The sequence below is a fragment of the Diceros bicornis genome, chromosome 18 (genome assembly GCF_020826845.1).
Source record: "Diceros bicornis minor isolate mBicDic1 chromosome 18, mDicBic1.mat.cur, whole genome shotgun sequence".
Classification (NCBI taxonomy): Eukaryota; Metazoa; Chordata; class Mammalia; order Perissodactyla; family Rhinocerotidae; genus Diceros; species Diceros bicornis.
The window spans coordinates 46,746,894-46,772,105 of NC_080757.1; the positions used below are offsets into that span (position 1 = coordinate 46,746,894).

At 55.4% G+C, this 25,212-nt stretch overlaps 2 protein-coding genes across 8 annotated transcripts in view; one reads left to right on the forward strand and one right to left on the reverse strand.

Annotated features, from left to right (window-relative positions):
* Nucleotides 1-14,862: 14,862 nt before the first annotated feature.
* PRR29 (proline rich 29) lies at nt 14,863-18,265 on the forward strand. 7 transcript variants are annotated; one of them, XM_058561363.1, is made up of 6 exons: nt 14,902-15,036; nt 15,327-15,402; nt 15,595-15,701; nt 16,689-16,915; nt 17,035-17,105; nt 17,269-18,265. In XM_058561363.1, the coding sequence occupies exons 1-6, from the start codon at nt 14,977-14,979 to the stop codon at nt 17,553-17,555; spliced, it is 828 nt and encodes a 275-aa protein (XP_058417346.1). In that variant the 5' UTR covers nt 14,902-14,976; the 3' UTR covers nt 17,556-18,265. The 7 variants fall into 7 exon arrangements, with proteins under 7 accessions (XP_058417351.1, XP_058417350.1, XP_058417348.1 ...); XM_058561366.1 differs by having other exon boundaries at nt 14,908-15,036; nt 17,304-17,475; XM_058561368.1 differs by lacking the exon at nt 16,689-16,915 and having other exon boundaries at nt 14,863-15,036; nt 17,269-17,362.
* Nucleotides 18,266-18,381: 116 nt separating this feature from the next.
* The window catches only part of ICAM2 (intercellular adhesion molecule 2), a 28,660-nt gene continuing 21,829 nt past the window's right edge, over nt 18,382-25,212 (reverse strand). The window contains exons 2-5 of the mRNA XM_058561369.1: nt 22,875-22,979; nt 20,781-21,044; nt 19,290-19,610; nt 18,382-18,600 (exon numbers count right to left, since the gene is read on the reverse strand). Of these exons, the coding sequence (XP_058417352.1) occupies nt 18,434-18,600; nt 19,290-19,610; nt 20,781-21,044; nt 22,875-22,935 (813 nt within the window). The 5' untranslated portion in view covers nt 22,936-22,979 and the 3' untranslated portion in view covers nt 18,382-18,433. The remainder of the gene's footprint in view (nt 18,601-19,289; nt 19,611-20,780; nt 21,045-22,874; nt 22,980-25,212) is intronic.

Here is a 25,212-nt window from a genome sequence, read left to right on the forward strand (position 1 = left end):
CTGGGTCTTTCTCTCATGAGCTATGGCCACATTAGATCTTCCCCATCCTATAAATTGTGCAATTGATTTTTCTCTTTTAAATCTAGGTGGACCTCAACAAAATATTAGCAAATAGAATCCAACAGTGTATAAAAAGAATTACACAATATGACCAAGTGGGATGTATCTCAGGTATGCAAGGCAGGTTCAACATTAGAAAATCAGTTAATGTAATCCATCACATCAATAGGCTAAAGAAGACAAATTACATGATCATATCAGTAGATGCAGAAAAAGCATTTGACAAAATCCAACACCCATTCATGAAAGAAACTTTCAGCAAACTAGGAATAGAGGGAACTTCCTCAATCTTATAAAGAACATTTATAAAAAACCTACAGCTTAATGGAGAGAAACTAGAAGCTTTCTCACTAAGATCAGGAACAAGGCATGGATGTCACCTCTCATCACTCCTTTTCAACATCATACTGGAAGTCCTAGCTAATGCAATAAGACAAGAAAAGGAAATAAATGTATACTGATTGGGATTGGGAAGGAAGAAATAAAACGGTCTTTGTTCACAGATGACATGATTGTCTATGTTCAAAATCAACAAAAAAACTCCTGGAACTACAATAATGATTATAGCAAGGTTTCAGGATGCAAGGTTAGTATGAATCCAGGTATAGGATTTTACAGCTACCTCTGCCTAGGATCTCCTTATTCATTGCACTCTTCACTCTAGGGCACATTCCCAAGGACGCAGAGATGTCTTTTCTGAAGGCTGTTGGATCTTGATTTTCCCTCTCAGTTCAAGGCCATCCCTTACAACTGGATGTCTGTGATTCTGATTGTCCCAGATTATTTGCCAAACAAGGCTCAGGACAGACAGACACCTCCACCCCACCTCCAACCACCATATGCTTCTAGAACTTTCTCTCCTGGGACACCTATGCTTTCAAGGAGTGTCCTTCAAACATCCAGAAACTCACCTGGCTGCACTGCATTGGCCCGAAATCCCCCAAGAAGCCTCAGTCATAGCCCCACCAGCCTGGGATGTAAAAGCCGCTGTGAGAAACTCTCCTGGAAGATTGCGAACGGATGTGACCTGCCCCTCACAGCCTTCCGCGTTCACTCTATGGCACATTCCTAAAGACGCAGAGATGGCAAGTAACTTGTTGGCCTTGCTCAGGCCCCAGTCACCATCCCACTTGCCAACTAAGCATGTCCTTCATGTCCAGCAAAGCTGCAGTCCAGGGTCAGGCTATTTTGTTTCTCTGCGTGTTGGGAGCAAAACTACCCAGAGCTGCATGCGGCCAGTGGAGACTCTTCCTCAAGCTTCACCTGCAGTGGGGGCTCAGACTCAGAACTTTCTGGGAGACTGAAACAGATCAAACTTTTTCTGTCCTGGCCAAAGACAACACCAGGCATCTGGGTGGCCTACTTCCCAAATTCCTGCATTCCCGCTGTGGACCAGCTCCAAGAATGCAAAATGGATCCCCATGTCCCCCTAGTTGTAAATCTCAAGTCACAGCTTTGTCTCACCCAGGGCAGGCTTGGGGTGGGGATGGGAAGGGGGTAGCTGTGTTGTTTCTCTGCCAGCACTTAGGGCTTCAGCCTTGGCAGGCCAGGGGCCAGAGGAAGTCACCCCAGGTGGCCCTCCCCTCCTGGTCTAACACTCTCTACAGAGGAAATCTACTCCAAGAGGTCTTGGAAGGTGGCCTGGAACCCAGAGCCTAGCGCAGAAACCTCCGGACACTCAGGAAGCCTGAGAGTTCTAGAAACAATCAGGGTCACATGGGCGTGCTCCTGGGAGGGGTGGGCTAATGCCCATTGCATTTTCCATGTGGGGCTCACTGGGTCAAAACAAGTCTCCCTTTTTTAGGCACCTGGTGCAACCAGCCTGATGATTTGTCTTCCCTACAGGGTAAGAATGATAGTGGTAGCCACATTTATTTTGCACTTACTGTATGCCAAGATTGGCTTCCTGTTCAAGATATATTGGCAGCCCTTCCCCCTACAATCAGCTCTGTTCTCTGCCAATCCCCAAAGGCTCTCCAAGAACATTGGTTAGTTTTTCCCCAACCTGCCTTCTCCTCTTAAACCTGACCCTTTTCTTCTGTCCAGAGTGCTCCTGGCTGGCTAGGGGCCCAAAGAAATAAAAACCCACAAACAGGCTGTGTTTGGGTTTTGTGAACTATGCCTCTTTCCCGCTAACCCCTCCCAGCTCATCTCAGCCCTTGGAAGGCTTTTCTTTCCAGAAGCAAAGGCCTGAGAGTGGGTTTCCCCTCCCAAGACTGAGCCTTAAATCAAAGGAATTTATCTCAGCACAAGATGTAGAATCCCAGGCCTCAGTCGGCTTGGAAAAGAGTCTCTTTGAAGTGGGAGGGGGTTGGTTCCTCTGGAACCCCCAACTCGGTGCAGTCAGCTGTCACGCTGATGTGCGCAGACCTGCGAGGTGGAGGCTCAAGAAATGTTTCTTGATGAAAAGCAGTCACGGATATTCATTTGGTGCTTACTGCGTGCCAGGCACTGTTCCAAGTGCTTCACGTTCGTCATCCCAGCTAACAAGTGGCAGAGCCAGGATTTGAACGCAGCTCTCTGACACCAAATCCACATGCCTGCTACTACAAATGCCACCTCCCTCCAGCCCTTTGGGGGACTGGGCTGGTCACCGCTGCTCCCCTTCCAGCACAGGGCACGCCTGGGTTGAGGTCCCATCCAGGTTGTCCCCAGGCTGGCCTGACCCTCACCTTTCTGTCCTCTTTAAAAAGCAGACCAGAGGCCATGGGCCAAGCCCCTGAAAGGCGTGGGCTGGGGGGTGTCTGGCAGGCCCTGGCAGAACGGGGCTCAGGCCTCCTGAGGCCTCGTGTTGGGAATTGTGGGTGGTGGGGACCACAGGTCAATAGTTTGGTACGGAGCCTTCCTCGAGGTTTGGTTTTTATTTGTACCAATCGACTCTCACATACCCCCAAATCCCCCTGCAGCCCACTCTTACACACACACACACACACACACACACACTCATTGCTTCTATGAGTCATTTGCCAGCTGTTCCAAGGGGTAGGTGGGGGCTGATTAGTTCCACCCAGGCCTGGGGCTTCCTGCCTCTGCTGGCTGGGCTCCTTCTAGGGAGCCCCCAAGAAAGAGACTCCGTGGATGCCCCTCACTCCAACTTGTGCATGCACACCCTCTTCTACATGCACGCCTAGGCCCACCTCCCCAGGCCATGTGCAGATCCACCCCCTACACACAGGGCTGCCTTCTCTCACCCTGCCTTCTCCTACCTGTGGTCCACCCCGGGACCTGCCTGCCTCCGTTCTCTTCTCTCTCGGGCCCCCACCCACGTCCCTCCACAGCTGGCAGGACTTTTCCCTGCGTTGGGGCCACAAAGAGGCTAACAAGAGGACTGTTTAAACCTGATCCTGAGCCTGGAGAATTCCAGGGCCGACCTGGCTCCCCATTCCCTCCATCAACCCCTAACTATCGGGGTAGGGTGGGCTCTGAGCTCTCCCCACTTGGGCCTCAGGACCCTGCCAGGCCCTGGGAGTTGGGGTTGCAGTCAAGTGGCCCTCTAGCTGCCTGCGGAACCTGGGCCTATAACCCGAAACCCCAGGAAAGGCTGAAGGACTGTGTCCTGCCCCTTCAGCCAGCCTGGCCCTGCCATTCACTTGGAGAATTTTGTTCTACCTCAAAAACTGCTCCAGTGATGTTTTCTCACTAACTACTCTGGTAAAAGATCCTTCTCCAAAATTAGGCGGATCAAGAACTTACAAGCCTCAAAAAAGACACGAGTCACCGGCAGATCTTACTCAAATGTGAGCTGCAGGGACTCGGCTTTGCTCTTTTGGCTTCTCATGGCAACATTTGCAAACTGCAGACCGTCATGGAAGGGGCTCTGCCATCCGTTTCGTAAAAGGATCTTCCTCACCTGAGGGAGATCAGCTGGGAAGAAAAAACACACCCCCAGTGCTGGCCCGGTGGCGTAGCGGTTAAGTGCGCACACTCCGCTTTGGTGGCCCACGGATCACAGGTTAGGATCCCCAGTATGGACCGACGCATCACTTGTCAGGCCATGCTGTGGCGGTGTCCCGTATAAAGTAGAGGCAGATGGGCATGGATGTTAGCCCAGGGCCAATCTTTATCACACACACACAAAAAGAAAACACACCCCCACTGCCACCTACGCAGGGCGCCCCAAGCCGAATAAGGTTGTCCTGCTTGGGCAGCCCACCTTCCCATAGTTCCTTTCCTCCTTCTGTTACCCACACCACGAGACATTCATTTCAGAGTCACAGCCTGGTAATAGCCGTCATAATTAACTATTAGTTAACACTTATGTAGAGCTGACTACTTGCCAAGCACTGTTCTGAGCACCTCACATGTCATGAGCTCACTTAATCCTCACCACAATCCTATTGTTACCACTCCATTTAACAGATGAGGAAACTGAGGCACAGAGAAGGTTAGGAACTCGCCGGGGGTTATTTATGTAGTAAACTGGGGCTGGGAGCCCGGCCCACGAGGCTCTCGACAGAGACCTTGGCTCCTAACCACTCAGCTATATTGCCACCCCAGTCTGAACTGGACCGTGACCTTCTAGCACCTATCTGGTGGTGCTGGGGGGGGGGGGGGCGGGGGCGGTGCCTGGTTTCACAAACCAGTTCAAAAACAGAGTAGGGTCCCGTGCCTTTTCGGTTTTGCACTTTCCATTTATGCTAGGGTTCCTGGCAGAGGGCAAGGAGGCCTGTGAAGAGGGGGCAGCCTGCCCTTTGAGGGGCACAGTGGCTCCCCTGCTGCCTCTGCTGCCCGTGGGTTCCTCGAGCCCCTCCCGCTCCTTCTGTTGCCCCATCCCCCCAACAAGGGCTGTTGACTGAAAACTGCAGGGAATAAAAATAGCTGTTGCTGATGAGGCAGAATGGGGGCCAGAGCACATGAAGGGCCTGGGGCAGGGGTGGTGGAGGTGGACGGAACCTGGGATTCCCCAGCCCCAGAAGCACCTTCTGATGGAATCAGGGGGAGGGGCGCGCTGGCCTGTTCCTGCTACCGCAGAGCCAGGGACCCCTGCAGGAGGCCCAGCACCTGCCCCAGCCCTAGGGCTGCCCCCTAGGTCTCAGGAGCAAGCTCTGCCCCCACCCAGCCCCGCACTAGCAACGGCTCCTCCCTAGGGAGTGGGTTGGCCACTGTGGACAGAGCCCCAGCCACTCACTAGCCATGTGCCCCAGGTAAGTGACAGGACCCTCTGACCCTCTCAGCCTGAGCCCTCCCTATAAGAGGAGTTAAGGAACCAAAAGTTTGTATAACCTGTACCGTGGTTGTTGACATCCACCCTTCTCCGGCCCCTCCCTTCTCTCTACCTGCTCTCTGAGGCCTTGGGGCTCAGATTTTTCTTTTCCTTTCAATGTATCTCTCTCACATTGCCTGGAGAGAGCCTTTCCGGTCCTCTCTGTAATGTCCAATATGCTCTCTCCACTCTGGCTATGCCTCCCCCTGGGAGTCTTCTCTGAGCCCCACCGCCAGTGGTGCCCCCCACCCCCGCTTCTGCCATTATCTACCCCTTTCTCTGTTCTGGTGGCCAGAGTTGCCCTAAAGGCAGGGACCTTGCCATGACCACCCCCAACATCTGGCCAGGAGTTCTATGCCTTTAGCACAGAACTCAGGGCTTCCCCTTGACCTGGGCCTGGGGTCAGGGCACAGAAACCCTGGTGGGGGAAGACAGTCGGGCAGGCCACACTGAGTGACACTTGACACTCAGCCTAGAGCTGGGAAGGTGACCCTGAGTCCTGAACCCCCACTCCATGCAGGTTCCTAACCAGAAATGACAAGCAAGGCCAGGCTGGGATGGAGCCACCTAGCAAGGACCCTTAATTACCTTCCCCAAACCCGCTAAATTCGCAGCCAATCCCTTGAGAGATGCCTGGAATGGAGATGGGGTGGGCCCTCAGGTTATGTCTGGGCGCCTGCATCGTCCCGCACAGGTGATGTGGCTCTAAATACTAGTCCAATGACCACCACTGTCCATGCCACTGCCACACAGAGTGAGGCTGCTGGCCATAAGCAGGGTACTGGGGAAGACCCCAGAAGAATCCGGAGGGTCCTGGGAAAACCAGCCCTCTCTGCCCCCAACCCCAGCCCTGCACACCCGTGTCTAGCCACCACCACCCCTGGGGTCTCCTTAGCTCAGCTCAGGGCGCTGGGGGGCAGTCACAGCCTTGGTCACAGATGAGTGACAATGTCTGCCTCTGGCTCCACACCTCCTCCTGTCAGCCCCTTCCCCTCTCCAGACTCGCCAGACTGGCCCCAAACTTGTCTCTAGCTGCTCTCCCCAAGCTGGCTCATCGGTACGGCCTGAATTAAATGGGCTTCAAGGCTCCTTTGGTCTCTGGGGTGATTTATTTCTGTGCAGGTCCCCGCTGCAGGTGGTATGAGTGGGAGGAGGACACGTCTAGTCTCCACCTGGAGGGTCGTCTCCCCACAGTAGGGCACCGTGAGCCCTCATCATGACCTGGCCCCCTGCCCCAACCCATGCTCAGCAGCAGAGACACAGTACTTCACTGGCTGGAGTGGGAAGGGGCTCAGGCCCTCCCTCCCACACCAGTGCACTCTTGGAAAGCCTCAAGCAACCTCTACCCCACCCTCAGGGCCCTCTAGATGGGGACTTCCCAATCTTTTGAACAAATGTCGCCTCTCCCCGCCCCGACCCTGCCGTCTGGTAGGCAACAACCCTCACACCACACCATCTTCAGCTCCACGAGCCTCCAAACACCTCCCATCTCTGGTCAGACCATCCTGCCTTCTCCCCTAGCCACTGCCCACCCCCGCCCCACCCCCGTCCCAGTGTCCTGGGTGCTCAGCTCTCGCAGCAGGGAGATGGGAGAGGGGCTGTGCTCTGCCCTGGCACCGCACCCCTGCCCCCACCCCAGCCCTGAGTCTCTTCCTGAGTCTCCCAGAGTCCCCTCAGTGCTGTGGCCCCATCTCCTTCCCCTCATGTCAGGCTTTCTGTCTCCCCATCCCCACGCCCCCCTGCGCTATGTGGGGCCGCTCCTCTGGCCCCCTCTCCTTCTCGGCCTCTCCAGGCAAGGAGCCCAACTGTGCCCCAAGCACGGGGAGAGGCAGGGGCAGTGGGCAGAGCCCGGGCAGGCGGCGCAGCCTGAGATGTGTGCTCTGCTGGCATCTCGCAGATTCCTATTTCAGCAGAGCAAAGGAGCCGCCCGCCACCCTCCACCCGGCCTCCTGCCCTCCTCCCCCACACTCCTGCCTTCTGAGCCACAAAAACAGGCCGAGCCGAGTCACTGTTTTGACTCCTCCACTCCCCTCTCCTGAAGAAACTCAGCCCAGTGTCTGTCCCTCGGGTCACCCTGTGCCCGTCCAGAGCAGAACCTTAGCCACTGGGCCATTTGTGACCAGGGTGAGGACCCTCGCTGAGGGCAAGGACAGCCAGCCAGGCAAGGGCACAGAGAGCAGATGCCGGGGCAGAGAAAGGCAAGTTTGGGGACAGAGGGTCAAGGCCCAAGGAGCTTCGGCTGGGGCAGCCACCGAGCAGGGCCCCGTGTGGGCAGGAGGACAGCGGTGCCCAGAGCAAAGTGGCGACTTCCTCGGAGCCAGGCTGGGCTTGGGGCCAGGGCTCCCTGCCCTCAGGGTGGACTGGCCTCGGGGTGCCCGGCCGGGGCGGGGTGCGGAGGGGCGCAGTACTCACTGCTGGACGGGAGCGGAGTGCCTGCGGCGAGCCCGGAGTGGCGTGCCCACCTCGGGCTGCGCTGGGACTCTGGGGGACTTGGCCGGGGGGCCGGGCCGGCGGGGACAGCTGCTGCCGCTGATGTCACAGGGTCATGAGTGAAACCTGAGGACTGGGCCAATCTTCAGGTGGGAGCCTCGGCCACTTCCCTCACCGGGCGTGCTCTGGGCTCAGCCTGGGACCGTGGGGCTGGGGGCCCACTGACCGGGCGTGAGGGAGGGCGACACACTCGCACACACACTCACACACACGCACACTAACTGGGGCACACGTGTGAGCCCACACATGCAGTTCCTCTCCCTCCCTTGACAAACTTTCACAGGCTCCTTCTCACACGAGAATCTCCTTTCACACTCCTTCCCAGAAGCACTCCCGTGGCACGCGCTGGCTCACACTCACACACACTCTGGTACACACTCATGTACATGGCCCCCCCAACAAATGCCGCACTCACACACGCTGAGCCATATATGTAAATCACCCTCATAAATTCACAGAAATGCTTCCATTGCGTGTTACTTCCATTCACACACACACCTACTGCTCACGTGTACAGACACGCTCCCACACGCACATCAGGCTCGTGCATATATACGTGTTATTGTATACATACAGCCATATGCACTCCCTGCCCAGATGAACACAAATGCCACACATCACAGACACTAGACTTTTATCAAGGGTATGTCTGTGTGTACACACACCCACACCATAGTCATGCTATGCATCCATGCGTTTCCACGCTGGTTACTTATATCCATGCAGTTGTCTGCACCCATTGTCTGCACCATGACATGCTCCCATTCACATGTACACAGGGCCCCCTATATGTATCTATGGTTACTAGATTTTTATCAAGTGTATGCCTATCTGTATACCCACACCCACACATCACGCCCACCCAAACACACACATACACACACACACACACACAGTTGTTTAGTTGGACCACACAGCAGTCTCGAGGGTCATTTCTCCACCATCACTTCCCCCTACCCCACTGGCTAGACACCTGTCCCTCAGAGCTTGGGGAGGGGATTTGTTGGGGGAGGGATGAGGTTAGTTTAGCACCCCCTACCCTTCCCCTCTGGGGCTGTGGTGACCCCTAGTGGAGCTATTGTGAAATGACCCACCTCATAGCTGGCCCACCAGCGCCTGCCCCAGACAGGCAGGAGAATTCCTGGGTGAGTCCAGAGTGACTGTGCCCCAGAGCTCCTGCATTGCTTCCATACCCACCGCTGCCACCATCTCTCTGGAAGCCAGAGTGGTTATCCTCAGCCCAGGTGGTGGGCACGATGGTGCCTCTCCTCCCAGCGACTCTCTGTGGATCAGGCCTCAGCACTGTCAAGGCCCTCCTCAGGCACCAGGCCTGTCTTTGAGAAGTCCCTGCCATGCCAGGACTTCCCACCTCTCGCCCCAGTGAGTCACCTCACACCCTCCGAGGTGTGTCTTCTAAACCTACGTGTGAGCGTTGGTGTTCTCAGTGCAAGGAGCTCTATCCTGCTTTGCTCACTGACCTTTCTGACAAACAGTTTCCAGGTCGTTTTATTGGTAATGTAGTCTGGTGCCTGCCTGCCCCTGCCTCTTCTTGCAAGGGTCTGCTGCTTCTAGCGTTCAGAGGAAAAGCAAACATTTTGTCTCATATCCTTCCCAAGTTGTCACCCTGAAGCTGCTCCTTAGGGTCTCTTCATTCCTCCCAGACCTGCTGCAGCTCCAGTTTGCTTTGCTGCTGGCCACTGTCTGGAACTCCTGGTCACTGTTTCCTTGACAGCACAGTGCTCCCTGTCTGTGGGCACTGGAGGAGAGGCGGTGGGAGGCAGCTGTCATTCCCATTCACAGCTCTGCCCTTTTGGTCTCTGCCTCACCACTGCCCAAAGCTCTATGGGGTAAGACCTTCTTTAATGAGGGATTGAAGTAATGGAAGGGAATTACAACATATGAGGGGGCAGGGCTGCTGCATTCAGTTATATGGGTTGTACACTGCACAATTCTGGGCACCAATCACATTTGTAGTCATTATATGTTAGTATATTTAAGATGATAATTTTCTAGTAGACGGTAGCAAAATGTCTAGAGAAAGGGGCTAATTTTCTAATTTGCACAAGGTGTCATTTGGATTAGGGATGGGGCTGATTAGAAAACAAAAGCTGCATGTTAAATATGACCTTTTTCCACAGCCCAAGGGGAATAAAGGCCTCCCTCTCTTGATAACAACATTCTTCCTTCCTTTGGGGAACTGCTCCTCCCCTACTCCAAATACGTGATTCTGGTGGGGCTGCTGATTACAGGACAGCCACCATGCCCCAGCCACCAAGATGGATGTGTTACCCAGGTCTGGCCAGTCCTCTTGGCCGCGGAGGTTGGTCCAAAATCTGGGTATGTAACTCAAGCGGGCCAATCATAGTTCTTCCCAGGAATTTATACGTATTGATTGAAAAGAAAGATAATCTCTCTCTCCTCCGGATTCTCTTAAATTTGTGGAGAATAACTGAAGTAAGTCTGAGGGTGCCTGGGGTGTGTCTCCCACCGAGCAGAAGAGCCTGTCTGAAGGAGGAGGGACTGAGAACACCACACAGGGGGAGAGAGGAAGGAGAGGGAGAGAAGGAAAGAGAGAGCGACCTGAAGACGTCTTTTGACTCCTGAGCCGGTTAAACTCTAGACCAGCTGCATCACTGTCCTTCCCTGCCTCGTGAGCCAAAAACCTACCCCTTTTCCTTAAATGAGTTTAGGGTGGGTTTCAGTGGCCCACAAACAAAAGAATTCTGCAAAATAGAACCACCTTTCAGAAAATCCCACCCGACCTGCAGGAACTGGCCTCATCACACCCCACCCCAGTCCCCACCCACCCCCGGCCTGAGCAGAAAGTTTCTTCCCTGAGTCGTTCGGTTGCGGTGATTTTCTGGGAGCTTCAGCAGGGGCTCCCCACGGTTGGCAGCACCCCAATTCCAGGGAGCCCAGGAAGGGAGGGCTCTGGACTCCATGCTACAGCTCGATTCTGGTGGGGGGGGTGGCCTTGAAAGTGGGTCCCCATCACAGGGCATCCCACTGGTGCAACCTACATGTTTATAAGTTCCCAAAGGACTGCCAGGAGCCTGTTGGACAAAACCACACATACATCTCACAAGGCTAATCGTGATTTGCAGAAGCAGTGTAGTCAGCGCCTCTAAGCAGAAAAATGGAATTTCTTCACTATTGTGTTTTCAAGGCTCCTTCTCCCCACGTATCTCGTTAGTCATGTAATTCTGCAAAGCTGTATTTAGCTCCTTTCCTCCAACCCTCATATTCTAGCTCCTTCAAATTTGTGCCTCTGGGCCCAAGAAAAGGGCCTATTGCTGGGTCATCTCTCTGTTCAGTGCTTTCTCATCTGTACCAAAAAGCAGCACTGAATTTCCGCTTACATTCTTAGAAAGGGTCCTTTTCTCTCCATTTCTATGTGAAGAGAAGAGGAGGGAGATCATTTTTCCAGGTCTACGGTTTTTAATGACTGCACCCTATTCCTTTGAGCGCATTGCCTTCATTTACATAACGATGCCCCTATTGTTGGACATTGGGTAATGTTCAATTTTCAACTCTTAAAAATAACACTGTGATGAATACATTTGACTAGAAGTCTTTTTCCATGTCTAGCTTATTTCCAGAAATAGATTTACCAAGGCAACAGGGAGGACTTTGAGTACATATTGTCTTGGGATGCTAAAGAAAACCCCAAAAAACAAAAAAAATCAAAGATGCAAACAAGGGCCGGCCCCGTGGCTTAGCGGTTAAGTGAGCGCGCTCCGCTGCTGGCGGCCCGGGTTCGGATCCCAGGCGCGCACCGACGCACCGCTTCTCCGGCCATGCTGAGGCAGCGTCCCACATACAGCAACTAGAAGGATGTACAGCTGTGACGTACAACTATCTACTGGGGCTTTGGGGGAAAAAAAACAAAAAAAAAATTAAAAAAAAAAAAACAAAAAGACACAAAGATGCAAACGAGAGTCCCCATTGAGGAAAAAAATAAAAAGGGAATAGGTGGAGTGTTCAATGCCTCAAAAAAAACCAATAGTGGCAAGTAGCCAGAAAGTCACCTCCTCCACTGTTGGACTGATGTTAGAGCTTCTATAGCAAAATAGCTCCTACAGATAAGGGTGTGGCTTTTCCTTTCTCCAAATGGCAAATTCTCCAGTTCCCTTTGACAAAGAACTCTAATTGAATACCAGAAGCTGGATAGTTTTTACCGCAGCCAAAATCCCAGTTTCACGTAGGGCTCACAAGCAATCCTATATCTGAGGTAGTGAAATGGTCACCTCCTCCTGCCTGTTTTCCACAGACACCTCCAGCCTGCTCTGGGCTTCCTGTAGAAGGATGAGGGTGGTGGCCTCCTTGCTGGCCTCTCTGCCTCCAGCTTTGCCTCAGTTTAATCCATTGACCATTATACTCCCAGACGAATTTTCTTCAATGTCTATTTTGGTATTTCACTTCACTGAACACAAATTTATCATAGAGCTGCTAGAATAGCTTTTTCCAAGAGTTTTCAGTAGCCTGGGGGCAGATGTGGAAAAAGTGGGAGGCTGGTGTCTTAGTTTGGATTCCCCCCAAAGCAGAGCCTGAGACAAGGATTTGGGAGCAAGTAGTTTATTTGGAAGGACATCCCAGGAAGCACTGTGAGGGAGTGGAGAAGCAACAGAGAAAGGAGAAAAGCCAATAAAGTGTGCATTCATGAGCAGGCTATCACTGGGACAACTGAGGCACAAGGCCACAGGGATGCTGCGAGTCTGTGGGGAAGAGCCCTCAGAGTTGTCCCACCAAGGCCAGCAGGCTGGGGAGTTTACCAACAACTCCCTTAATGCTTCAGGGTTGCTCCTGGGACAACTTCTGGCCTACCTCACCTGTGGCCAGAAAATGTCCCCAGGTGGAGAGACTGTAGGTGAGGGCAAGAACCAACAGGAGACCCCTGGGGGAGGCTGGGGGTTGGGCGGGCCCTGACATCTTCTCTATAATTGCCTCTCTCTCCGTCTCCCTCCCTCCCTTTCTCTGCATCTGTCTCTGTCTCTGTCTCTGTGTCTCGCTCCCTCCCTCCATCTCTCTCCCTCCCTCTCTCCCTCTCTTTCTCTCTCTACACACGTATGCATACATGCACATATATACATATGATTTTTAAAACAAAAATAAGGGGCCAGCCCGGTGGCGTAGCGGTTAAGTGCACGCGCTCCGCTTCAGCGGCCCGGGGTTTGTAGGTTCGGATCGTGGGCGTGCACCGTCGCACCGCTTGTCAGGCCATGCTGTGGCGGCGTCCCATATAAAGTAGAGGAAGATGGGCATGGATGTTAGCCCAAAGCCAATCTTCCTCAGCAAAAAAGAGAGGAGGATTGGCATCAGATGTTAGCTCAGGGCTAATCTTCCTCACAAAAAAACAAAACAAAAATACTATGCTTCCTGATTGTTTTACTCAACTCTCTTGGACATCATTCCACATCAATAGATATATTCTACACCAAAACTGTCAATGGCTGAATAGTATTCCCTTGGGAGGATACTTCCCTATCAGACATTTGTTCTTTCTAATTCTGGTTGATGTGAACAAAGATGTGAGGAACAAGATGAACCTTCCTAAAACATAGCTGTGCACACGTCACCCCTTATTTCTCTCCTGCTCGAAACCCACCAAGAGCTCTCTATTACCCACATGGCAAAGCCTAAATTTCATAACTTGGTCTTCGAGTAGGCCACTGGAACTTCTCTCTGCCCTGATCCTCCACCACAGCCAGACACTGGATCGTTACAGGCCCTGTCCAGTCCTGCATCTGTGCCTTTGCTCAGGCTGTGTCCTCAGCCTTGGGCTGCCCTCTCCCTCCCACCCTGCTTGGCCCCATCCCAAGGGCCTCCACCTCTCTCAGAAGTCCAACCCTCAGTGACTCCTCTCTTTTTCATGATCCCTTCTTGTATATCTCACTCATACAGAACTTTGCACAACCTTGTATTTTTGCTCTCTTCCCAGGTATGTTTTTACTTCCCAACAATGCTGGAAGAAGCGAGGATACACTATTGTCTCCAGTGTTCAGAAGGGTGTCTTGCACACACAGGCACCTCCTTGGTCAAGATTTGCTGATAGTGAGCACAAAGATTGGTTCTGCCTTTCTACCTGGAATGAGGGTGGAGATGGAAAGATGCACTTCTGTGTCCTTCCCACTCATGGGGAGCTTGTGACAACAGTGCCCCATCTCAGCTTGTTGATGGCTGTTGAAGCCATAAGACCCAGAGGGACAGCTAATGCACTGTCCACAGGCCCCCTCCCCTGGAGACAGGGACTAAGGTGCAAAGGAGGTGGTGAGAATGGTCTTTCTGGTTCTAGACACCCAGACTGCTGGGAAGGGGAGCTGAACAGAAGTGGACGGTGGGGGAAGGGCACCTCAGGGGGTGCTAATCCCAGCTTCCTGTCCGGATTTTCCTTGACTGCTGCTCAGAGCCTATCTTAGGAAGGTCACAGCTGCCGAAATAGATCTCTCCCCTCACCTGTTCTTAAGCAAAGAAGACCTTGATAACTTCCTGTCAAAAGAATGCCTGCTTTGGTTATTTTTCCAGGATGAGGGACAATTGCAGGCACTGGTGCTGAACTTCCCAGGCTTCTCCACCTCTGCGGAGCAGCAGCTCACCGTGGCCAGGAACCAGGGAGCAAACCGCTACAAGCACGGAGCTAAGGGGCCAGGCACCTGTTTCTGGCCAGGGCCTAGCCTTTTCTGTGAACTTGGTTGGTGTTTCCTTCCTTGGTCTCCAAAAAACCACTCCTGGCCTGCAGGACGCCCCTCTGATTCAGAGTGACAGGGAGCAGATCCTCTGCCCTTCTCACTCACCTGCCCCTCGCCTCCAAGCCTGCTCCTACAGATTTCTCTATTCCTGCTTAACTCCTCATCCTAGTCATCTGGGCTTTGGGACCTGAAAACCAAGTGTCTGAGTTGGGGCCGGCCTCCCCAGCCAGTCACTCATTCACTCAACAAACCGGGGCCCACCAGGCCCGGTACTGGGTATGCACAAGGGTGGGAGGTCCAGCGAGGAATAAGACGCGATGCCCAGGGAGCCCTGGCGGAAGGGGATTGGAGGGGCCTCCTGGGGGGCGGGGGCTTCCTCGGCGACCCCATTACCCCGGAGGCAGAGAGAAGAGGGGAAGAGAGCAGAAGGGCCAATGCCCGCAGCTTCCGGAGCCGCGGGCGAGCTGTGCGCATGCGTGGGAGGAGACTTAGGCGTCGCGGTGTCGCCTAGGTAACCGCGACCTGTGGCTGCGGGCCATGGCTTCCAGGCGTGGAGGGAGCTGGGGTCGCCCCCTACCACAGGGTGCAGCCCCGACGGTGAGTGCTGAGCCGGGAGCAGAGCGGGCCTTTACCGGGGAGGCCTGGGTTGGGGGGTTGGCGGAGTTAGGGAGCCGTCCCTGGAGGGGCCAGACCCTGGAGGGAGTGGTGGGGGGTGAAGAGAGCTACCCCAGCCGGAGAGGAAGACACCTGACAGGGAGACGGGGCGCCGTGGGGGCGCGGAGGGGAGAACGCGGCCCCTTCGGGGTTAGGGAGGCAACTCGCAACGCCCCCCCACCCCACCCCCGATCCCTTCCCCGCCTAGCCTGGCTGAGTCTCCCCTCCCCCAGCCCTGGGTGACCGTCTTGCAGCCCCTCCCGTGGGCCGTCCCACCGCCGCCCACGCAGCCGGGCCGCGTGAAGGAAGGTGAGACACCAGGCTCACCCGCCTTGTGCCCTGCTCTGCCCCGCACATTCTCTGGGAGTCCGCGCTGCACCCTCCCCCCCCCCCCCCGCCCCGCTTCCGCGCCCTGGGGGGTGGGCGTCCGCGAAAAGGCCCTGGGTTCGGGGCAGAGGGCAGGGGAGACCCGGCGCGGGCCTGCTGAACCCTACCCCCTAGACCTACTGGAGCTGATGATGCTGCAGAACGCGCAGATGCACCAGCTGCTGCTGAGTCACCTGGTGGCAGCGGCGCTCAACCCCAGGCCCGTCTCGCCCCACCCGCAGGTGCGTGGACTGGGGGTGAGGAGGTGGGCGGGGTGCACGGGGTAGCCCACCGGCAGGTCCAGGGGTGGGGATCCATCTGGGGTCCCTGCTTTGAGAAAAACGACCAGGCGACAGAGGAGCGGGAAGGCAGCCCACACCTATATGGCTGGGTCTGTTTGCCATCTGTTATATGCCAGGCCCTGCCTGTGTCAGCCTCCATGGGATGGGGGTGGGGGGGGTCTCAAAATACAGACCACTCAGGTTTTGTTTTCAAGGAGGTTTCCCTGCAGTGCATCCCCCACTGGACTGTAGGCCCAGGAGGGCAGGCACCATTGTACCCTGGGTCTGCAGGGGCCTGATACTTATTAGGGGCTCAATTAACATTTGAATGAATAAATAAATGAAAGACTTTGAATACAAGGCAGCTTTGGCTATGACTCGTGCACGGAGAGTTACAAAGTGTGAGTACACACTTGGTTGGGAGATGAGGAAAGGCTCCTGGGAGGAGCAGGTGGCCTTAGAACCAGCCTTGACAGCCAGGTAGGATTCCAATGCTGGGAGGTGAAAGGTGTGTCCACTATCATGGCTGGCAGGAGCTGCTGCCGCCCCTCACCCCCTGGCCCTCAGACAGCCCCTGGGGCGAGTGCCCCACCTCGCTGATGGGGCAGAGTTGGGTCCAGGGGCTGGAGAAGAGGCCTGAGGCAGCTTGCTGGACTTTCACCCCAGCTCTGGAGTCACACCTGGATTCTTCCAGTCCCTGCTCGGCCACTTATTAGCTGGGTGACCTTAGACAAGTTGCTCAACCTCTTTGAGCCTCAGTTTTCCCACCTGCAAAATAAGGAAGAAATGTCTCCAGAGTGCCTTGCTTGCATGTAGTTAATATTCAATAAACAGAAGCCATTTTCTGATGCGTATCTGCAGCAATAACTTAGAGGGATAGAGGGGCGGGGGTAGGGAGAGCCCGATCCTGCGTCACCGTCTCCCCTCCTCCTTTTGCACAATCCCCAGGTCTACCTGGAGGGCCAACAGGAGGAGTATGAGGAGGAGGAGGAGATGGAAGCCCAGGAGGAAGGGCCTGTGGTGTTCCACCACCACTACCTGCCCTGCCCGAGGCCCACTCTGGGCGCCCCCCTACCGTGGCCAGGCCCTTTCCTTTCTCCTCCCCCACATCAGCCCCACTTGCAGGACACGGCCAGGATTCAGCACCGCCCTCCTGCCTCCAGGAAAAGGGGGGCGTAAGTGAGGCAAGGGTTTGGGCGCTGGCCAGGGGCTGGGGGTGGGGTGCAGAGATTTGTGGGTAAAACCCCAGAAACCACTTCTGATGGGGGTTTTTCTTTTCTCTTCCCCATCTCAGGAGAGCTGTGCCCCCACCCCCACCCCCCAGTGCCACAGGGACTCTGGGTGTAGATGTACCCCCAGCTTCAGGTAGGGGCCGGGTGGGTGGGCAGCAGGGCCCAGGCCTAGGGATGGGTCAGGAGGCCAGGATGGCCAGGTTCCCTGTGGGGACGGGAAGGGGGCTCCTACTGTCAATGCTGCAGGCAACTGGCCTGTCCTCTTCCCTTTCCCTCCTTGGGGTCCACTGAGGCAGGAGGAAGTCAAGATGAGGGTGCTGTCTCCCCCCAGACCACTATGATGCCGAGAGCCTGCCAGGAGGACAGACGCTGGCCCTGGGACCCGCACCAGCTTCACCACAAGGCTGAAAACGGCCCTGGAGCCCCCAAGTGCCCCTCCAGTGCCTGCCGGCTCTGCACCCACACCTGGCCACCATTCTCTCCCTCAAACCCAACCAGGCCTCTCCTCCTGGGTGAATCAGTCCCACCTCCCCACCCACCCCCACCATCCCCCCCTCCCCCGCCCCGCTCCTCCCAGCACTGAGACCTTGAACTGGCCTGATCTCTGTTCTGGAGGAAGAGCTCCTTAGAGCACTGTCCAGGGCCTGGAAGCCACGTGGAAGCTCAACTCTGCCACACTGTTTTCTGCTCAGGCTGGGGGAGGCCTGGGAAGCAGAGCGCTCCCTCGACCTCCTCCCCTCAGCCCTCTCTCTGGGACGGCCAGGGCTGCGGGGCTTGGTTTGGCCTAATGACGGAGCAGGAGGTGAGAGGGGAGGGCTGCTTTTGTTGTCCACAGCTCTCTGAAGGCCCAGAGTGATGGGGGAGAGGACTGGCTGGGAGGGTCCTGGAGCTGAGCCAGTCCCCAAGGGGCCCCCACCCTCACCACAGGAAGCTGACTCTGTTGACAGAAAGGAGATGTCAGAGCCATGTCCTGCTCCTACTGGGAGTGGCCTGAGGTCCCAGGGGCCATGTGGGAACAGAGCGTCTCTCTGCCCCGCCAGCTGGCCAGGATGCATCTCCTCCACTCCCTCAGAAGGAATTATTCACTCAGAGCCTGATGAGGGTGGGTCTGGTACCTGGGCTGGTCAGCATCGGGGCACCCCAGGGCCTGGGCTGGCCAGAGCTCTGGAAGGCCCCTGTGAAGGAGAGGGCTGAGGGAGGCTGAGGAGACATTTGGGGAGAGAAGTCCAGGCCTGGTGGGTCCCCTTCCCAGCCACTGAGTGTTATCCCGGGAGGAGACATTGAGGCACAGGCTGAAGTTTGTATTCAGATTAGAAAAAGAAATGTCCCCAAAGGCCTCTGTTGCTTGTCACAGTCCTTCAGCCAGGGCTGGGCCACAACCCTGAGGAGCCACGTCAAGTTCCAGTGGCTGTTGTGGCAGTGGCCATGCCGCTCGTGCAGGCTGTATCTGGTAGGCCCATCTCAGGCCCTGAAGCACGCCGCTGCACCCTGCACCCTGTAGTTCCCCGTCCGATGCCGGTGCCAGTGCTGGCCGAAGACAAAGCACAGCAGAATGGATGTCACAAACAAGAACAGCAGCACCGACACGACCGTGATGATGATGACCATCTGGTTGTTCTGCATGGGCTCTGGGGAAGGAGACAGCGGTCTTAGAAGTCCTCTGGTCCCAGGTGCCAGGGCCCAAGAGGGAGTAGAGGTCCACCCATCACCCAGCCACCCTGCATCCATCCTGCAGTCACCCTGTGTTGCAGAGATGAGTGGCTAATGGGGTATTATCTAGCGGAAAGGTGGGCGGGAATCCGGGCCACCAGCCAGGCTTCTATGAGATGGTGAGGGCAGAAATCCCCATGGCACCAGCATGTGGTTGCTGGACACCACAGCCTGGACAGTGGCGTGGTCCACGCCAAGTCTCTCCCTGGGCAGAGCTGACTGAGCTTCTATGAAACTCTCTGAAGACAGGGAATGCCTTGGCTATCTAGAGTCACAGAACAGTGGAGCTCCAGGGCACCTTAGGGGTCAGTCAGGCCAAACTTCTCATTGTAGAGAGGGGCCGAGGCCAGAGAGAGGAGTTGACTTGGTCAAGGTCACACAGCTCACTAACAGTCAAGCAACTAATCGGGGTCCAAGCCGAGAACTTGGAGAGAGCTTCAGGGAAGAGGGGGAGCAAGAGAGAGCCCTTGGGATTAACTGTGGGGGCCCTGAATGCCCACCCCCTGAGCTGGCAGAGAGTGGGGTGAAGGTCTTTTCTTCCCCCGAGGGGCCAAAAGTGAGTGAGTGCCCTCTCCTTCCCCATTCTGTCCTGGGGGCTCCCCCTCACCGTAGACCTCAAGCTCCCGGGGCTCTGAGACATAGGAAATGATGTGCCCGCCACGAGACCGCAGGTCCAGTTCGGCTTTGCAGTAGAAGTTGTGGTGGCCGTCTTCCCTGTGGGCTGTGGCGCTGTACATGGCCATGGCCTCTTGGGGGTCAGGTATTGTCTTCTCAAAGGTTTTATTGTGCAGAGTCTTTTTGCCACGGAGCAGGGTGAGGGTTAGCCTCTCAAGGGGTGCCACAGAGGGCACTCTGCACTCGACGGTGAATGATGTGCCCAGAACCACCCGAGTGGGCTGTAGCGTCAGCAGCACCTGCTCCGGAGGGTCTGCGGGGAAGAATGGAAGGAGGTCTGGTCAGGACGGAGGTGCAGTCCCAGCAGCCCCCACCCGGCCAGGACCATTCCCTGTCACTGCGGTGTTCACAGGTCCCTGGCTGGACTTGTGGGGGAGGAAGTGGGCTGGGGCCTGGCCTGCTCTAGAGTGTAAAGAGGAAGAAGGAAGCAATTTAGGGTGAAGGAGGTATTGCGTGACAGTTTTATGGACATGATGGTTTCTGGAATGGACAAGAATGGAGGTGGTCATATGTCTACAAAGAGAGAAGGTCCAGAAACTGTGCAGCCGACTAGACAGAAAAAGTTTGGATCTGTCCCCTTCCTCTCCAGAAATTAAATACAAATTTCAAAAATTAAATAGTTGGATAATGATGTTGAGAGAGATGTAGAAGAGAGTGCTCATTGGAACTGGGCCAGGAACTGTGAAGTTCCTCACTAAAGAGGTGGGGGCTGGAGTCAGACCTGCCTGGTTTCTCCAGGATCAGGTTCATAGCCACCTCAATCCCTTATCTATGAAACAGGGCCCTGGATTCCCTTCTGAACTAAAATACCTTGCCCCCATCACTCCAGGATGATATGTTAGATTTCAGACATCTTTCTGTTCATTTGATCCACTGATGTCGGTAATGGGGGAGACCCAAGTGACACCCTTGGTGCCGCGATGTTGAGAGAATCCCGGCCAGTGGAAGGTGTGTGCGTGATGATCCCACATTTGCCAAGAGCCCTCAGGGGAAGATAAAAGCACCAGGTGACGCCTCAGCCTTCTCTCCATGAGGCAAAGGGGCCACTGGAGAGCGTGCCAGCCCTCCTGCTGGTGCCCCCGCTACTTGTCATGGGACGTTCCGGTGATGGGCTGCTACTGAGCTGGGAGGAGGCTGTGAGCAGTGCGCAGGAACCCACTTTGAGATTTGTATAAGCCTCCCTTGGATTGTCCTTCTCTGAGCAAGCCTCAAAGCCAGGGTTGCCAGCGGGCTCAAGGAGGCCAGTGAAGGGTGTGAGCAGATTCTGAGCCCATAGCCTGAGTCCTGCTCCTTGTCACCCCGGGAACCAGGAGGTGGAGGCTATGGCGACAGTGCCTAGGGGCAGTAACTGAGTAGCTCTGCAGACATTCAGCAGGCGCAGGCCCTGCCCTGGGGGAGGAGGGTCCCACAGCGCAGCACTCACGGAACACACTGATGTTCAGAGACTTTAACTTTTGTTCCCCGGAGCAGAGGAAGTAGCAATAGACGTCAGTGTCTTGGGATGCACTGGAGACCAAGTACTGCTTCCACTGAGTTTGACTGACCAGCAGAGTCTTGTTTAGGGTGGTCTCCAGACCACCCTTCTCAGGCTGGGTGCAGTTGGTACTACAGTTGATCTTCCAGGACATTCCAGGCTCCACCACCAGCCGTTCTGACGACATAAGCACCTCGAACACCTCACCAGACCCTGGAAGACCAGAAACACTGGGCAGCAGATGTCCCCGCTGCCCTGCCCTGTGGAGCTGCCCACCACTGGCAGTCTGATTAAGGGGCAGGGGCCTGAGAAGAAAGGCCAGGGGTGACCCTCTGCTCCTCTCCCCTCATTCATGCCTTATTGCCTCATGTCTAGACCAAAGAGGCTGCTCCGCAGCTGTCTCCCTGCCTCTGGTTGCTCTTCCTCTAGCCCACCGCCTCTAGATTAGTCTTCCTCATGCACATCTTCCATCTCCACGGAGAGGGATCCTACTCGACCTTCAAGTGCCAGCCCAAATGTCCCCTCCTCCATGAAGGCCTCTGTGAGGTGGAGGTAGACTGTGTCCTCTGAGCCCCTGTGGCCCTGGGTTCAACACTTCCCTTTTCCTTTCCTTTCTTTCACATATACTTTTTGAACACCTGCCCTGTGTCAGGCACTGTACTCAGCTCTGGGGTTATGGCAGTGACCAGAGCAGATCAAACCCTGCCCTTGCAGAGCTCACATTCTAGTGAAGGAGACTGACAATAACAAACACATGAAATATCCAGCCTGTCAGATGGTGGTAAGTGCCTGGGAAAGAAAATAGGGAGCGAGGTGGGATTGCCATTTTGAAAATGTGGTCAACACAGGCCTCACCGAGATGGTGACATCTGAGCAGAGACATGAGGGAAGTGGAGGTGAGCCCTACAGATATCTGGGGGCAGTGGTCCAGGGAGAGGGAACTGCCGTGCAAAGACCCTGGGTCAGGAGTGTGCTTGGTGTGTCTGAGGAACAGCAAGGCGAACAGGATGGCCGGAGCTCAGCGAGGAGGAAGGCAGGGGGACACAAGGTCAGGAAGGTAATGAGACCACCTTGCAAATGATTCATATTCATGCTGACTCTCCCTTAGACGTTTTGAAGGTTCTAGAAGGCAGGGCCCAGGTTTTGCATGTTTCCCTTTGTGCTTAGCACAATGCCCTATGCGTGACACATTCAGGAAGTACTTGCATAAAGGTTGAGCACTCAACACTCACCTTCCACTCGGCAATGACCGGGAAGGTCCTCGATCCCAACCAGCTGGGCCCAGCCTACGTCCTGTGCTCCCACCACACCTGCGTGCCCCCACTCTGCCCTCAGTACTGGCATATAATGAAGTGGCAAGAGAGGGGCTTTCCAGGTGGACAGATCTGGATTTGAATTCTGAGTTCACCATGTACCAGCTGTGTGACCTTGGGCCAGGTGCTTTCCTCTCTCTGAGCCTCAGTTTCTTCATCTGTCAAATGGGCTAGTAATCACTTTTCTACAGGGCTGTCATAAAAGTTCAGTGAGATAGCACTTGAAAAGCACCTGGCAGGTTGTCCAAAACAGTGCTCGGCACATGGTGGCATTTTCCTTCACAGTCCCGTTGACGCACTGGAAGGGGATTCATTTTTGCTTTGACCATGGCCAGAAGGTGATGCTCTCTGCTGCCCCCTGCTGTCCCCTAGGCCACATCTGAAGACCTAGGCGTGCCCTCACCTTCCCTTGAACGGCGGCATCCCTTCACCTCCTAAGGTCCCCACCCAGCCCACCATTCAGCCTCTACAACCTGCCACTTCCACACGCCATGAAGCTGTGGGGCCTGTTCAACCTGGTGTCCAAAAGGCCAGGACCCCTACCCGCTTCCCCAGGGTCACGGGGAAGCCAGGCTGGCACAGCATCCTGTACCCACGGCGGTCAGCCGCTGTGTTCAAAGCCTCAGCAACATCGGGACCAGGACCCTTCCCTGGCCTGAAGCCAGGGGAGCAGGCAGCCCACCCTCTGGGCTGGCACGAGCCAAGTCAGGAACCCCAGGCACCGGCTCACCTGGGCAGCAGAGCAGGGCGAGAAGGGCCACAGGCAGGCCCCAGCAACCAAAAGGGAACATCTTGGGTGGCGTCCACGGGCTCACAAGGAACAGCCGAAGGTCGTCTGGAGAGAGATGGAGGGTCAGGAAACGATGGTCTGGTTCCTGGTGCAGCCCAGAACTCCCAGCCGTCTGTGAGATGATGACCGCATTTCCTCTCATTATCTGAGTGGTCTTTGAGAAGCCACGTGGAAGGCCACATCCCAGGCTCCAGGCTTGCAAGAATCCAGGCAGAGGAAGCTGGGAAGCCACTGAGAAGCTGGTCCTCCTTGCATGCTCCCGTGCAGGGGGCAGGGCTGGTGAGGGGTGTGCAGGCATGTGAGCGAAGTGCGTGCACACAGGACTCCGCCGTGCTGTGTGTGCACGGAGGACAGGGATGCATACAAGCTCCAGACCCGGGGAACCCCAAATCCCACAGGACACATTGTCGGGGTCCCCTTTGGGCAGAAAATATCCTGAGTCAGGACCTGTCCAGCACACATGGTCACCACAGCAAAGTGGCTAGAGAGCTGGGTTTTCTAAGGAAAACTGGGCAGGAATTGTAGGTGCTGCACTAACTGCCCAGCACAAGTCTACTTAAACCTCAACACCGCTCGGCTTTCAACCTCAGCCTGTCCCTGACTCAGCTGATACAGGGACAACTTGAGGGAAATGCTCCCACCAGAGTCCCCAGCAGCTCAGGCACAGACAGAGGTAATGGGGGTCAGTCCGGCAGTAGCCCAAAGCCCCAGCCTCCATTTCCTGGGCTTCGATTATGGTGTCCCTGCCTCACTCCAGACAGGGAACCTTGGTCAGTGAGGGGGTGGTTAGGGCCTGAGGAGTTGCAGTGTACTTCTAGGGAGGCTCTATCACCTGTTGAGGGATCCCCAGAAGCAGTGAGTGGGTGAGAGGGGGGTTCTGATGGTCAGGAGGGCCTTCCCAGGAGGTTTCTGATCATGACACATCTAGGCTTCTAATGCCCCAGTTAGGCCTAGGAGCCCCTGGACTAGCAGGGCCTGGGAGAGGCCAGAAAGGAGCAGGTCCCCTCGCCTTCTCAGGGGCACCCCAGATGGGGCCTTTCCAAAGGGACACCCCAGTATTTTCAGGGCTCAGGCCAAACTCCATTTCTGGGTTGGGAGGGCAGGGTGAGGCTGTGCCCTTCTCTTTGGCTGCTGAGGCCAAAGGTTGTTACCATTGTGTGCAGTTGTCAAGCGCTGCCATTGTCAGTCCGGATCCAGGGAAGTCCCTGGACAGCGCCGCTGGCCTTCAGAAGGATGCAGAGAGAAGATGGAGTGAAGAGTGGAGCTGTGACCCCAGCCCAGGGATCTGACCCCACGTGGGGCTGCAGGAAACACTCCCCCAACCCAAGCTAGAGGCCGAGGGGGCCGTCCCAGGGGCTCAGACAGCGGGCGCTGCTGTGGTGGGGACTCTGTGGTCTCCACTGGGCCAGAATAACAATAATAATAATAACAACAAAAATAACAACAATAATACAATAGTGAACATTTACTGACCATAGGTCAGGCCCTGTCATACCCACTCTACAAATATTAGCTAACTAATCCCCCAACTCTATGAGGTAGGGACTGTGACTGTCCCCATCTTACGAATGAGGAACCTGAGGCACAGAGCAATTAAGTTACTTGCCCAAGGTCACATATTTAGGAGACAGTGACGTCACTATGAGCGAGAGGCAGCCCTGGTGACTGCCGAAGCCCCCAGAGCCGGGGCAACAGAAGGATGCTTAGGGGCTCGATCCCCAGGGGACCCTCGGGAGGGAAATGCAAGAGCCCAAGGCCCAAGGAAATTGCTGAGGTCTCCCTTGCTGTGAGGGGCTGCAGGAAGGTGGGGTGGCTCATGCCCAGAGAGCTCCAAACAGCTTCTGGAAGGGACAGTGCCTATGAATTCCAGCTGCAGACACAGCCGAGCCAGCCTGACTCCATCCCCACTGGTGTCCAAGTGAGGCTTCCGGGGGCCCGCAGGTCCTGCCCTGGCCCTGCCAGCTCCCGTCCACCACCTCCTCCTTTGATCTCTCTCCCACCCCACCTGGACAGGCCCTCCTTGACCCGGGCACACCAGGCATGTGAAATGGCTTTGTTAGACATGTGGACTGCATTCTGATAGCTTACACCTCAGTCTCTCCTCTGTCCCCACTGGCCTGTCCACCCATGAGGGCAGAAGCCAGATCTCACACACTGCTATACCCATCTCAGATATGACACTGCCTGGCACATGGTAGGTGTTTAATAACCGCTCATCCGGTAGATGGACGGATGGATGGATTAGCGAAGGAAAGAAAGAAAGAGTTTGTCTTGGTTT